Raw genomic sequence first — 15,558 nt, forward strand, 5'->3', positions numbered from 1 at the left:
CTTGAATTGTGATCGAGGATGCAAAATGTTATGACCACAGGCATTAGTGAAGAAATCATTCGCAGATAAGTCACTGGCATATAAACAGAGTACAAGACTGAAACTGTTCTGGATTCTAAGGCTTTACAGAAGAAACCACCAGAACCATCAACAGGAGAAAAGCACATTATCCATATGTCCTCTCCTTTCTTCTCCTTACCTGAAGCTATGCTGAAGTAATGTTTGATGGCAATGGTCCCCGACAGTGTGGAAAGGACAGACAGCATCCCGAGTTTCAGGCTGTCATAAGGAGTCTGGAGGGCACATTCACAGAGCGCCTGGAAAACAGAAGAAAAGGGAACACAGAAGTTGAAACACCTTAAAACTGTCCACTTGTTTTAAGTGTTCCAGCTTTTAGAAAAATCCATCTTTTTGCCCATAATAAAAAACTACAGTCAAACTGCCACAGCCAAGAAGACTATCAGGAGACTTGTTAGCGAAATATAATGCAGTTTCCTAGATGGGATCCTGGAATCGAAAAAGGACCCTAAGTAAAAAACTAAAGCAACCAGAACAAAGGATGAACTTTGATTAATAATAATGATGTACCACCACTGGTTTATTAATTTTAACACATGTTGCTACACTAATGTCAAAGGCCAACGACAGGAGAAATTGGGTGTGGGATGTGCAGCAACCCTCTGTACCAACCTTTCTATTTTTCTGTAAATCTACACCCATTCTGAAGAATAAAGTCTATTTTTAAAAAAGTCATCATGACTGATTTTTTTTTTAATGTGCTTTGCTTTTTTAAAAAATTTATTTCCAGAGAGAGAGTGAGAGAGAAAAAGTGAGAGAACAAGCACAGAGGGAGTGGCAGGCAGAGGGAGAAGCAGGCTCCCTGCTGAGTAGAAGTCTGATATAGGACTCGATCGCAGGATGCCAAAGGCAGATGCGTAACTGACTGAGCCACCCAGGCGTCCCTCATGACTAATTTTTTTTTATTAAGCCCATTGGAAATTATGTACTATTCAGTCCACACAAGCAGAACATCCACTATACTTTGTTTCATGTAGAGATACAAATATTATATGTTTTGTTTTTTTTTTAAATAACAGAGAATGGCAATCTATTTTGTATGTAAGTGAATGTACTGTCTCTTCTCCCCCATTTCGGATCATCCACTCTACTCCTGACTAATGCGGTCTGAAGAATTACCAGAAACAAGATGCTCATATTTCTTTCAGTAACGACAACTATGGATACGTGCTCCGGTGACTCTTGCCTTATCCTGCACATCTACTCTTGGGACATGTCATATAACTGCCCCGCTAAATTAACACCCCCGAATATGGAGTATTTACTTGTGGCCTAACAAGAGATATGTCCAAAAGGGATGAAGGCTAAGAGAGAGAAACACTGAATAGGGAAGATTAGGCCAAATTAAAGATGACCCTGGAAGTTAGGCAGAGTAATTTAAGCTTAATGGGAAAGGAAAAAGGACACCACTAGAGAGGAATAACATTACTGAAAGCGTGAGGGAAGATAAACAGGTGAGGGCCAAGTAGCCAACCTACAGCCCAGGGCAGTAATCCAGGCAGGCGTTGATGGACAATGGCCTGAGCTACAGTTTAAGGCTCAGCATGGAGAGTAGAGGGTGAACATGAGAGGCATTTTGAAACTAACGACCTATGAGGGAATCAACAAGAAGGACTCAGTGGCTATTACAAAATTTCAAACGTGATGACCAGAAAATGTTGATTCTATTTATGAAGACTGAGAATTATGGGGATAAGCTAATTTCAGAGGAAGGACAGAAATAGGAAAAAATATGAAATCCGAGAAGAAATATCTACCAGGCATTTGGAATCTGACATGTCAGAGATTTTTAACTGGAAGACTCACATCAGAATTCTGGGTCTGCCACGGACCATCTCTGTGATCTGAGCCAATGCCGATGACTGAAATCCCTGAGTCTCAACTTCTTTGTCTATAAAATGGGGGTAAAGATTTATACAGAATTGTTTTCTTTCTTTCTTTTCTTTTTTTTTTTTAAAGGTTTATTTATTTGAGAGAGAAAGTGTGTGAGTGGGGAGAGACAGAGGGAAGAGAACCTTAAGCAGACTCCCACTAAGTGCGAAGCCTGACACGGTTTAAGTGCGTGACCCAAGAGATCATGACCTGAGCGGAAATCACAAGCTGGACGGACACTTAACTGGCTAAGCTACCCAGACACCCTGCAGAACTGTTGTTTTCATATAAAACATCTCTGGAAAAATGTGTAAGAAATTAGGCATTGGTTTGCCACTGGGCAAAGGAGTAAGTGGATGGCAGAAAAGTAAGTGGGAAATACTTGATGATATATATCTTTTTGCAGCTTTTGAGTTCTGACACATGAACATGTGGGCACAAAAAATACTTTTAAAATAAAATACAAGGGGAAAAGCTCCTGAGAGTCAAAGGGCTTTGCAAGCCCCACAAGCTACTGCCCAGAAGAGCAGTTCAGAAGCGCAGGGAGGGACCAGATTGCTGGAGAACACCCACACTGATGGGAGGGGACGGCATCAGAGCTGCCGAGAGTAAATGGGCGGAAGCAGCTAGACTCAACTCAAAGACGCAATTTTGAAGAGAAGGGGCAATGGGGAGTCAAGACAGGATGCAGTTCTGGCAGTGGAAGAAATGAGAGAGGACCGTTTAGTGCAAAGAAACCAGAGAATGGGTAAGGCTCACAGTACAAGCACACTAAAAGGAAAGATGACAATGGCAGACAAGCCTCTGGATTTAGCACTAAGAACACTGGTGTCGTGTGAAATGCCTAAGCAAAAGTAACGGAACAGATGTAAAGGCCAGTGTATTAAAGAAAGAGTGAAGGGCAAAGAAAGAAATGCAGACACAGAGGCTGGTTTTGAAGTGCAAAAGAAAGCAGTTTTTAAAAGAGTGATTGTGTTTAAGTAATATCATAGTCTTATTTATTTATTCAAATACTTAAGCCATTTCCATTTACCTATGTCTTACTGCTGAAATTATCCTGCCTTATGCTGTTAATTAGCTTATATTTAGGAATAAAATCCTCAGCCAAATAGCCCCAGAAGTTAAGGACTATGTCTTGTATTTGTAAGTATTCAAAATTATGTCATAGAGTGTTCTGTGTATTAAGAGATATTTAACCTTTTGGGATAATCGAGAAAGCGTACGTGAGACATTTATGATAACAGTATTAATAATTTTTAAAAAGCAAAAAGAATTTTACCATTTAAAAAATTGAGAGAAAGTTGTTAGAGAAATTTTTGATAAAATCATTTACCATGTTATCTTCTAATTTCTTGTCACTCAGCAGTATTGGGTACCTAAAATGTTCTCAGTAAATACATACTGATTTCAAGGTTTGTTAATTCATATCAGTTAGCTTAACAGAGCACATCACAAAGTTCCCCAGAGATAGCATGTCAATCCTGTTTCAACGAGGAAATCTGGCTCATTTCTGTTCCAAGAACATGATCTATTACAAAACTGTCTTACCAGGTCCACTTTTTATATTCATAAAAAGGGAAAATCGAACTCTCCAAATACAGCCCCCTTTCTCACTCACTACCATGTTCTTTCTCACTGACTATTTGGTCTGCATTTCTCTCTCCAGGCTGGCTTACCTCACTGTTCAACTGAAGCTCTGTCCTGAATTACTGTTTTCTGGGTCAGTTCCTAAATAGGGGCTTCTCCTCTACCCTAGAATGGACTGGCCACCAGGGATGCGTTCTAGAAAGGCATAGCAAAAAGCTTATAATCTTTAAGGTACAGAAAAATGTTATGTTTAAAAGTACTCTGTCAGAAATATAACCCCCCTAAATTTTCTGTTTCCATTGTACTAACCCACAAAGAAAAAGGTGATTAAAAGAACTAATTCTTAGGCTTAACTTGTCATTCCTCCTAGTCTTAGGTAAGGTACAAAACAGAACTCTCCGGAGATACAAAGCCAAAAATAAAATTATGTCTTTGAAAATATCCAGAGCAGATAATCTTTCACTTTGGAACAGACAGGTTGTATAAATCAACTTCTTCAGATAAGACTACAACATCAGAATAATATAAACTATTGATATAAATTATCACCAACTGAAATGCATATTTATGTAAGGCATAAAAAAATTCAAACAAAACTATAAATACATGAGAAAATATTTTTGTTCCTTTGAAGTTACTCTGTTTTTGACTACTTTAATAATAATGTACTATATTAGGCCTTCATTTTGGGTTTTTAACATTCTGAATCAAAGTATTTTCTTTAAATCTAGAAGATATAATTCCACATGGAAATTATAATGCCTACCAAAACACCGTAAAAGTAGCAATGAAAAAGACAAAATTACTCTTGAAACACCAAAACTCAAAGATCAATTAGCGGTGGATAAGACTGCCTGAGAGGAAGGAAGGAAGAAGGAAGGAACTTTAGAAGAAAAATAATTACTCTTGGTAACTGTGAGTTGAATTCAAATTTGAAATAAAAAAACTATTATCTTGTTAAGGTTTTATCATTAGCACTGTTTTCCTCTGCTCTATTTCAATATTTTCAAAAATATATCTAGGTTCTGAAGTAATGATTATTTGACCACATCTATTTAAATAAGATCAATATGCTCAGGTTACAGGTACACAAAAAAATTCTTTGTGAGAGAGGCAAATATTAAAAAATCTTTTTTTTTCAATTAGAATTAACCAAAGGAAAAAAGTTACAGAAAAGATAAATCAGAATAAAAAACTCAAGAGAAGATGTGGTTTAATGAAGAAATATTAGTAAGGGTGGCTCAGTGGGTTAAGCCTCTGCCTTTAGCTCAAGTCATGATCTCAGGGTCCTGGGATGGAGCCCCGCATCAGGCTCTCTGCTAGGCAGGGAGCCCGTTTCCCCCTCTCTCTCTGCCTGTCTCTCTCCCTACTTGTGATCTTTATCTGTCAAATAAAAACAAAATCTTAAAAGAAAAAAAAAAAAAAAGAAATACTAGTAAGCTGTGAAATCAAAAGAACATTTAACATTTAAGTCACCATTAATGTGGTTATGAAGTTCAGTGCATATATTATGACAAAATTTATCACAAAGAAGAAACCACTGCATAGCACTAAAAAAAAAAAAAAGACAATTGATCGTTAAATTGTAGATTATTTTAATAAGATATAAGGGGAGAAAAGAGTGAAGGGCAGAAGAAAAGAGGAGGTTCAGATCTACTAACATTTGTGGCCACACTATTTCAAGGGCCACACTATTCAGGCTTAATAGAGATACTCAAACTCCTAGATTAATATACACTGAGTATAGAGAAAGGTAAAGTAAAAACAAAAGTTTAATTAGCATGTAAATTTTTTTAATTTACCAGAGAGTAAAAGAATAAAGAAAACAATCAAGGTAACAAAGGGAAGTAATGGAAGAAAGGAAACACAAAGAATGTATAAAAACAGCACAAAGTTAATGGAGGAAGAAGTAAGAACCATCAGGTATATCAGTAAATGCAAATAAGCTAGGTTAACTATTTAAAAAGACTCAGATTAAGTCTAAGGAGGTAACTCTAACTGGATGCTATTTATAAGGATGAAACCTAAATGACAGAGAAAGGTTAAGGATAATAAAATCGGCAGATCTAATAAATACATGCAAACAAAAATAAACATGTAACAATGTTAATGATACATAAAGAATCTGAGGCAAAAACCTTAAAACAGGAAGAGAGGATTCCTTCATATTAGTAAGAGTTCTATTTGTGAAAAAGAGAGTATTAACATTTCTAAATTAAAATGGCTAAATACAAACTGGTAGGAGATGCTAATAAACATCAAAACCTCACAGATCAAAAATAGAAAAAAACTAATTTAAGACAGCATATGTGAGTACTATCATCAATAAAGTAGATTCAACATAACTTTATATTGAAATAATATTAGTAATATACAATATTAATATAATACATACACATAATATATAACACATTATATAGTACATATTTACCAACATGTTATATTACATATAACATATGTGATATAATTATATAGAAAATATACCTTCTTTTCAATTTCTTCAAACTACAGCTGACCTTTGAACGATAGCTAACCCTTGAATTACATAGGGGTTAGGGTGCCAACTCCCTGTACAGTTGAAAATCTGTATATAACTTTGGACTCCCCCAAAACTTAATTACTAATAGACTATTGCTAACTGGAATCCTTACCCATTAAACATAAACAGTTAGTTAACACATATTTTGGAGGTTATATGTATAACATACTTATATGTATAACATACTTATAATAAATTAACTTAGAGAAAGGAAAGCGTTACTAAGAAAGTCATAGGGAAAATATATTTGCAGTATTGTATAGTATTTATTAAAAAAAATCCATGTATAAGATTTCAAACACATGTTGTTCAAAGGTCAAACTGTATTTTTAAGAAGTATTCCTATATGGGCCACAAAGAAACTTTAAAATTAAAAATTAATAATAAAAGGTTGGCAACAACAAAAATTCCATGAATACAAAAAACGAATCACTTCAAAAACAGATATTTCCAGTTATAAGTACTAGGGATGTAATGTACAAAATGGTGACTATAGTTAACACTGCTGTGTGATATATGGGAAAGTTAAGAGAATAAATATTAAGAGTTCTGATCATAACAAAATTTGTTTCTTTTTATTGTACCTATATGAGATGACAGATGCTAACTTATGCTTACTGCAGTAGTTATTTCACAACAAATGTAAATCAAACCATTATGCTGTATTTCTTAAACTTATGCAAGGATGTGTGTCAATTACATCTCAATATGAGTAAAGACGAAAAAAATTAACTTCAGGGTCAAAATTGCTCTCCTGGAAATTAAAAAAACAATCATTTACAATACTGCTAAAAACCATGAAATACTTATGAATAAATCTAATGGAATGTGTACAAGAGTTGTATGCTGAACACTAAAGACTGCTGATGAGAAACTGAGGAAGACCTAAATAAATGGAGAGATATACCATGTTCATGGATCAGAAAACTCAATCCTGTTAGGATGTCAGTTCTTTCTGAACTAATCTATAGATACAAATACCAATCAAAATCCTAGCAAGCTTTTTTGCAGAAGCTGACAAACTGATTCTAAGCTTTGTATGAAAATGCAAACGACCTAGGATATCCAAAATAATTTTGATAAATACAAAGGAAAAGGACTTACATCATCTGATTCTAAGACTTACTATAAAGCTACAGTTGTTATCAAGATGGTGTGCTGCTGGAGCATCTGGCTGGCTCAGTTGGAGGAGTATACGACTCTTGATCTCATGGTCATAAGTTAGAACCCCATGCTGAGTGTAGAGACTACTTTAAAAAAAAAAGGCCGTGTGCTACTCACTTAAGAGTAGACATACAGGGTGCCTGGGTGGCTCAGTGGGTTAAGCCACTGCCTTCGGCTCAGGTCATGATCTCAGGGTCCTGGGATCAAGTCCTGCATCAGACTCTCTGCTCAGCAGGGAGCCTGCTTCCTCCTCACTCTCTCTGCCTGCCTCTCTGCCTACTTGTGATCTCTCTCTGTTAAATAAATAAATAAAATCTTAAAAAAAAAAAAAAAAGAATAGACATACAGATCAAAGAAACAATATAACTCAGAAATAGACTTAACATAGATACAGTCAAATGATTTTCAACAAAGATGTTACAGTAATTCAATGAAGAAAGGACAGTCCTTTCAACAAATGTTGCTGGAACAACTGGCTTAGATCTAAATACAACTCAATTCCTACCTTGTACTATATATAACAGTCAACTTAAAAAGGATCACATAGAGTTAAATATGAAACCACAACTACAAAACTTCTGGAAGAAAACACATGGCAAAATCTTGTGACTTTTGGTTCTGTAAAGAGTTCCTAGATAAAACACACCCTAAAATGGGGGCGGGGGGACCCAAAATTAAATCTCATCAAAGTAAAAGAAATTCACTCTCCAGAAGATACTATAGTAAAGGCACATACTAGTAAGAAATTCTTACAAAATACAAAATATTTGTATCCAGAATATATAAAGAACGCAATAACAATAAGACAGCCCCCCCAAAAAATGCAAAAGAGATTAGAATAAGCACTTCACTAATGAGATACAGATGACAAGCCTATAAGATACTCAATATCATTAGTCATTAAGGAAATGCAAATTAAAACCATGATGAGATATCACAATACACTTACTGAAACAAGTCATAGAATACAAAGTGCTAGGAAGGACAGAGAACTAGAATTCTCATATACTGCTAGTGAGTATGTAAAATGGTATAGTCATTATGGAAAACAGTTTGGCAGTTTCTTACTGAGTAATACATTCATCTACCATACAACACAGCAGTTAAAACTCCTAGGTACTGACCCAAGAAATGTCTCCAAAAGACCTGTACCATAGTAGGTTGATTTATAGTATCAAATCTAAATGTCCGTCAACTTGTGAATGAATAAACAAACTGTCGCATGTCCATACACTGGGATACCACTTAGCATAAAAAAAGGAATGAATTACTGCTTAATGCAACAACATGGATGAATATCAAAGAACTGTGCAAAGTAAAAGTCAGACCTAAAAGGCTATACACTGTATGATTTCATTTACACTCTAGAAGGGCACTATTACAGGGACAGAAATCAGATTGGTGGCTCTTAGGGGTTGGGGAAAGGATGGACTGCAGAGGAGCCTGAAGGAATATAGGACATTTTCCTCACTTTTGGGGTGAGGAAAATGTCCTGTATCTCATTTGTGGTGGTGATTCCACAACTACAGACATTTTTCAGAACTCACTGACCAGTATACCTAGAAAGGTTTCTGAAAATAAATTATACCACAGTAAATCTGATTATTAAGAAATGCATTTCGGGGGCACCTGGGTGGCTCAGTTGGTTAAGCGTCTGCCTTTGGCTCAGGTCATGATCCCAGTGTCCTGGAATCCAGCCCCTCATCGGGCTGCCTGCTCAGCGGGGAGTCTGCTTCTCTCCCCTTTCCCCCTTGTGCTCTCTCTCACTATCTCTGCCTCTCTCAGGTAAATAAATAAAATATTTTTGAAAAATGCATTTCAAGTTAAGGGCAATGAGAGCACTAGAAGACAATTTATGGAAAAGTGGGCAATCCGCACTAAGGGGAAAATTAATTGCCTTAAGTGCTTTCATTATTAAATAAGAATAAAAATAAGCGTTCAAGCACTTAAAAAAGATAAGAAAGCCATGCTTCTGCAAAGTCTAATTAAGAAAATGGAGATATAAACATAAACAGTAAGAAAAAAATGAAAATAAAATTTCAAACACAAAAATACCAAAAAAGTATAAAGCTTCTCTATATTGATACTAATGAATCTGAGAAGTGAATTAAGTGGAAAATATTATCAAAACTGGTTCAAGAAGAGGTGGAAAACTTTTATAGGGCCACATCCATGTAAGTAATTGGAAATATTCTCAAAATACTATCCCTGAGAAAGTTCCAGGTTCAGATGGACTTATAACACATTTTAAGCAATATCTTCAGGAGACAGAAAATTTCTACATCAAAGCTATTTACCGTTCCAGAACATAGAAAGAGAAAGCCCCCAATTCGTTTTACTAAGATAGCACTACCCCAACCCTACAATCTGCCAAAGTATACAACAAGGAAAACTGTAGAATAATGTTACCTTTAATTAGAGCTACTCTTAAAAAAGCATTTTTATGTATATACCAGACACCGTATGTCTATACATGGCTTCACTCAAATCCCTTAACTCTCTGGCAGTCCTCTATTCCCCTAGTCTAATGGCATTTCTATGTTTCTTTAAATTCTTCCCATGATAAAAACAAAAGGCAAAGAGACAAGGTATACTTTAGCAGTACAATCTCAGTTCTTTGCTCTTTAAAGAAGAATTCCGTTATTTTTTATTAGTTTTTACTTAAATTCCAGTTAGTTAACATATAGTGTTAATATTAGTTTCAGGTGTCCGATTTCGTTATTCAGCACTTCCATCTATCACCGGCGCTGGGCACAGCAAGTGCCCCCCTTCCTCCCCATCACCTATTCAACCCGCCCTCACCTTCTCCCTAGTAACCATCAGTTTTATTTTTTTCAAAGATTTTATTTATTTAGCTGTGTGAGAGAGAGAGAGAGAGAGGGGCAAGTGAGCACAAGTGCAGGGTATGGCGGGGGGAAGAGGCAGAGGAAGAGGGAGAAGCAGAATCCCTGCATGAGCACGGAGCCTGACTTGGGGCTCCATCCCAGGACCCTGAGATCATGACCTCTACCAAAGGCAGATGCTGAAACAGCTGAGCCCCCCAGCCGCCCCTATCAGTCTGTGCTTTACAGTTAAGAGTATTTCCTGGTTTGCCTCTCCCTGTTTCCCCCCATATGACCCTTTGTTTTGTTTCTCAAATTCCACATGAGTGAAATCAAATGATATCTTTCTCTGACGGACGTCGTAAAGCAGAACTCCTTGTGTATTTACTGTCTCTGATCTCTCTCCTGTTTTTCCCATCAGTCTCGTACTCACAATACTCCAATAAAACTCTCCTCATGCAGGTCACCAATGACTTCATTCTGCTAAATGCAAAGGCGAATTACAGTCCTCATGTCCTGGAGAATGCAAATACACGGCAGTATCTCACACGATGGACTGCAGCCATCTTCCTGTAAAACTATCTCCACTTGTCTCCTACCTCACTGGCTGCTTCTTATCAAGCTGTTTTGCTAGTTACTTCTCATTTCATCATTCCCTGAATTTTCTCATTTATTCTCTCTCCCTAGGTGACTCATCCAGTCTCATGATTTTAAATACCACCTATAATCTGATGACTCTCATGTTGACAACTTCATCTAGATCTGTTCATCAAACTCCAACTCCTTGACACCCCCACGTGGACGTCTGACTCCCTAAACTTTATTTGGTCAGAACCGAACTCCTGATCTTCAAGAAATAAGCTTCACAGAATCTTACCATTCCAAGTAAATTGGTTAAAGCCAAAAACCTTGAATCATCCTTTCTTTCTCTTATACTCTGTGAATAATTTGCCAGTAAATCTGTCAGCTTTGCCTTTCAAATATAATCCAGAATATCTCCACTTCTCCCTGCTATTTTCTCTGCTTCCCCGGCTTCAGATAACCATGGTATTTTCTAATTGGACTTATACAGTCACCTCCCAAATGTTTTTCTATGTTTCTGACCTTATGTCCCTGCAATCTAGTCTCAGTACATCTAAGTCAGAGAGACTCTTTCGGAACAAGTTACTAATGTCCTCTGCCCTCCAGGCTCCCGACCCCTGGTAACCACTATTTTACTCTTTGCTTTCATAATTTTGGCCTTTTCAGATTCCATGAGTAAGTGATATCATACACTATTTGTCTTTCTCTGTCTGACTTGGGATGGTGGGGGGATAAGACAGATGTTGTTTAAGGGTACAAACTTACGAGCAGTAAGTCCTGGAGATCTAATGTGTATTAGAGCGAATATGGACAACAATATTGTATGATAATCATCAAACTTGCCAAGACTCTAGAACTTAATTATTCCAACCATTAAAATTAAGAAATGATAATTATGCAATGTAATAGGGGGCTAATTATCACTACAATGGCAATCATATTACAATATGTAAGTGTATCATGTCAACATGCTGTACAGTGTTATATGTCAATTATATTTCAATTAAGAAATAGTAATGGCCTGTGCCAAAGGACTTGCAGGCCCTAAATGATCCGCAAGCTGCTCCATCCATCCTCCAGCACCTCTGACTCCGCTCCCCTCATAGTCACGGTGACCTCACCCTCAGGAATGCTCTCACCTCAGGACCTTTCTTGCTATTCTCTCTGCTGGTAATGTTCTTCTTTCAGAGGCTCATGGAGTTGCTGGTCCCTCCTTTAGGTCCTTGCTCAAGTGCCCACTTCTGAGCGAGAGCTCCCCTGACCGCCTCGTGCAACATGGCAGCCTCCACCTTTCACACTCACTCATCCTCTTTCTGGACTTTTTCTCTCCAGTATGTGTCACTATCCGGCCTCTCCACCTACCAGAAGCTGATCCAAGCCTTCTCAGAGAAATTCTTCGTCAGAGAATTCCCACACACACTTTTCCAGGGAAAAGGAGTAGCTCATGGTAAAAGAACTGCCAAGTATGTGAGGAAAAAGGGTACTACGGAAGAGGGCCAACAGAAATCGAGAGCACAGATACAACTGCAAAGACTTTAGATAAGCTCGAGAAATAGTTATTGAACTAAAACAGGAGAAGTATCCACAACACAGCCTGAAGAGATGGAAAGATAGAAAAAAGAATATAAGGAACTTGGGGGATTGACAGAAGGGCCAGTATGTATCTAAGTGGAGAGTCAGGAGGAAAGGCAATATCTGAGAAAAATTATGGCTGACAATTTCCCAGAACCACTGAAAAGCACCAATCTTAAGATTCACGAGAAATCGATAGTCTAGAGAGTTTAAATAGAAATCTATAATCAGATGGTTCATAGGGCAGAACGTCAAAGAGAAAAATTTTAAAGCAGGAAAAGAAATTTCTTCAAAAGAGCACTGCTATTCTCAGCAGTAATCATGGAAATCCGTAGACAGTTAGAATGGTAGCCTCGATGTCCTGGGCATTCTACTCCCAGAGAAAAGTGTCTTTCAAGATTGAGGGCAAAATAAAGACATTTTAAGACAAGTGTATACAGGGAGAGCTTACCACCACAGACCCTCACTAAAGGACTTTCCAGAGACAGAAGGAAAAGTATCCCAGAGAGAAAGCCTGAGATGCAAGAAGAGCGAAGACAGTGGAAGGTCCAAATGATCAAGGAATTTATAAAACAAAATTGTTTGATAAGACAGAATTAAGGTACATGATAAGAATACATAAGAGTTTAGAGGGTTATAAATGAGTGACGTATTATAAGGTCTGTACAGCAGAACTGACATAGGACATCATGGAAACATAAAGATGCATTAAAGAAAGATGGGAAGTAAAACAATGATAATCTTTTTTTTTTTTTTTTTTTTTTTTTAAGATTTTATCATGTATTTGAGAGAAAGAGAGAACATGAGTGACGGGGGGTGGGGGAAGCAGAAGTAGCAGACTCCCCGATGAGTAGGAAGCCTGATGTGGGGCTTGATCCCAGGGCCCCAAGAGCATGACCTGAGCCAAAGGCAGACCTGTAGCCGACTGAGCCACCCAGGTGCCCCTAAAACGTTGGAAATCTATCACACAGACACACCCAGGAGAAAACTAAAGTAACTACATTAACATCAGACAAAAGAGAGGAAAGCAAAAGCTGTAGAACAGTGATCTAAAGAAATGATATAGCATGTTCATGCATTAGAAGACTTAACATTGTAAAGATATCAACTTGTTACAAATTATCTTTCCATTCAATGGAATCCCATTGAAATTAGCAACTTTTTTATGGCTTTTTTTTTTTTTTAAGTGAAACTTGATCAGCTGCTTCTGAAATTTATAGAGCCTGCCAATGGCCACTGAAGTGCAAGTATCCAGAATATACAAAGAATGACTACAAATCCACAGAAAAAGAAGACTGGAAGAGCCATGTCACAAAAAAGGAAATCCAAATCATCAATAAACAATTAAAAGAATATTCAACTTCTTTAGTAATCAAGGAAATAAAAATTAAAACTACAACTTCTAAACTGGTAAAAATGTAATCTAAGGACGTAGTTCAATAGGTAGTCTCTTTATTTGGAATCTATATTGGTTCAGTCACTTTGGAACACAGCTTGAATTTACCCGGTAAAGCTGAAAATACACATATCCTCTAAGTCAGCAATTTCACTCTTTAAGCATATAAAGAAACTCTTGCACATAAATGCCAGGAGATAAACTGAAAAATGCTCGTAGCAGCACTGTTTGCAAGAGCTACACGTTGGAAATAACCCACCAAGAGCAGGTAAACTGTAGTCCATTCCATATAATAATGGAATACTACACAGCAGTTAAAGGGAAAAAACATGCAACTACATGTATGAGTCTCATCAGTATAATGTTAAGCACAAGAAATACAAAGAAAAAGCAAACACTATTTTTTAGGGAAGCATATATAGGTGGTAAAACAATAAAGAGTGAAGAAATGATCATCGCAGAAGTCAAAATAGTGGTTTCCTTTAGGCTGGCTTTACGATTCCGATGAGGGAGGACCATGCCAAGGAAGGTGGCAGGCTTCCGTGAGCCTTCAGTGTTCTGTTTCTAGTGGGATGGTGGCTACCTTGTTTTCATTTACAATTATTCGAACTATTAAATATTTATTTTACATACTTTTATGCATGTGTGAGCTGTCATACAATAAGGAGAAAAATGAGAAGGGGTGATCTAGTGCCTTCACCAGATTCGGTTCCCTCCGGTGGCTGAGTACATTCTCTTCTCGGAAAGACTGTACTATTTAGTAGAAAAAGCATTAGAGGACAGAGCTCTCTTAATTAAAATCTTAATTAAGTCCTCTTAGGAAGCTCTTTTAAGCATATTAAATCTCTCTGAACCCTAATTTGTTCATCTACTAAATGCAAACACTAACAGCTGCTTATCTCTTGGGATATTTGTGACTATCAATCACAATATACTGAAATATGTTTAGAAAACTGCAAAAAAACCAATTAACACAGCAGCTTTTAGTTTCATAATCTGAAATTCAAAGGTTTTTGTTGCACGGTAGCTATAATGACACCAAGAGGTAATAAAAACCATGAAAATAAAGGTCAACTTCTAACAATCTTCCATTTCACTTTAAAAAGCATTTTTTAGAAAATGTTGCATCTGTTAGCAGTAATGGATAAACAAACAAAAACCTGTTCTGAGAAAAAACAAATTTCAACATTAACTTAACCTGGAAAAAATGCTATAAAAGATGCCACATTACATGTCTAGAGATTGAGACCTGCTCTTGTATTTACAAAAGATAACTTTAAGACTGTCCTTCCTCTCCATGAAAAGGAAAAATATACTTTGCTGAGTTACACTTCCAGCACCTTCTCTCTAATAAATCACCGTCAGCACCAACTGTTCTCCCTAAAGTGAGTAAAGGAGACATGAATTAAATAAATGATTTCACTGGACTTCTATAATCAGCCTTAGTGCTGCTATGGGAAAATTCTTAAGAAACTGAGAGGCAAGTCTAACTCACTAAAGGAAACTAAAACATGAAAGGATAAAAGTTGTACGTATTTACTTTGCCACTTTAAAAAACAACATCTGCCACAAATATCAACAATACCCTTAATTACTTTTCATATTCAAACATTTAAAAGATGACAAAGATGATACAGAAAGCGTCAAGTAAAATGATTTTTTACTTGTTGTATTATTTTTCTCTATAAAATATTAATGTTCAAAGTTCTACAGACCTGAATGTTTTCCCTACTCCAGGTGTGTGGCGTTTTATTGGCAAGTAATTTCAGATCTTGAATAGCAAGTCTCTTTACTGCTTTCCTAGGGTCATTCTTCAGATACTGCAACAGAAGCTGAATCTATGGGGGAAAAAAAAAAGGCATTCATGAACAGTACTGTCACTGATATTCCCATCAGGGATGTGTAGTACAATTTAGTAAAACTTTTAGATTTGAGACAGGACTCCC

The 15,558-nt window shown here is 36.8% G+C and overlaps 1 protein-coding gene across 2 annotated transcripts in view; it reads right to left on the reverse strand.

Moving 5' to 3' along the window:
• Positions 1–15,558, reverse strand: part of INTS7 (integrator complex subunit 7) — a 92,111-nt gene that overhangs the window by 42,654 nt on the left and 33,899 nt on the right. For both annotated transcript variants that reach the window (XM_059145318.1, XM_059145319.1), the window contains 2 exons: positions 15,328–15,450; positions 200–317 (listed from right to left, as the gene is read on the reverse strand). In XM_059145318.1, the coding sequence (XP_059001301.1) occupies positions 200–317; positions 15,328–15,450 (241 nt within the window). The remainder of the gene's footprint in view (positions 1–199; positions 318–15,327; positions 15,451–15,558) is intronic.

This window comes from Mustela lutreola, chromosome 14 (assembly GCF_030435805.1).
Source record: "Mustela lutreola isolate mMusLut2 chromosome 14, mMusLut2.pri, whole genome shotgun sequence".
Classification (NCBI taxonomy): Eukaryota; Metazoa; Chordata; class Mammalia; order Carnivora; family Mustelidae; genus Mustela; species Mustela lutreola.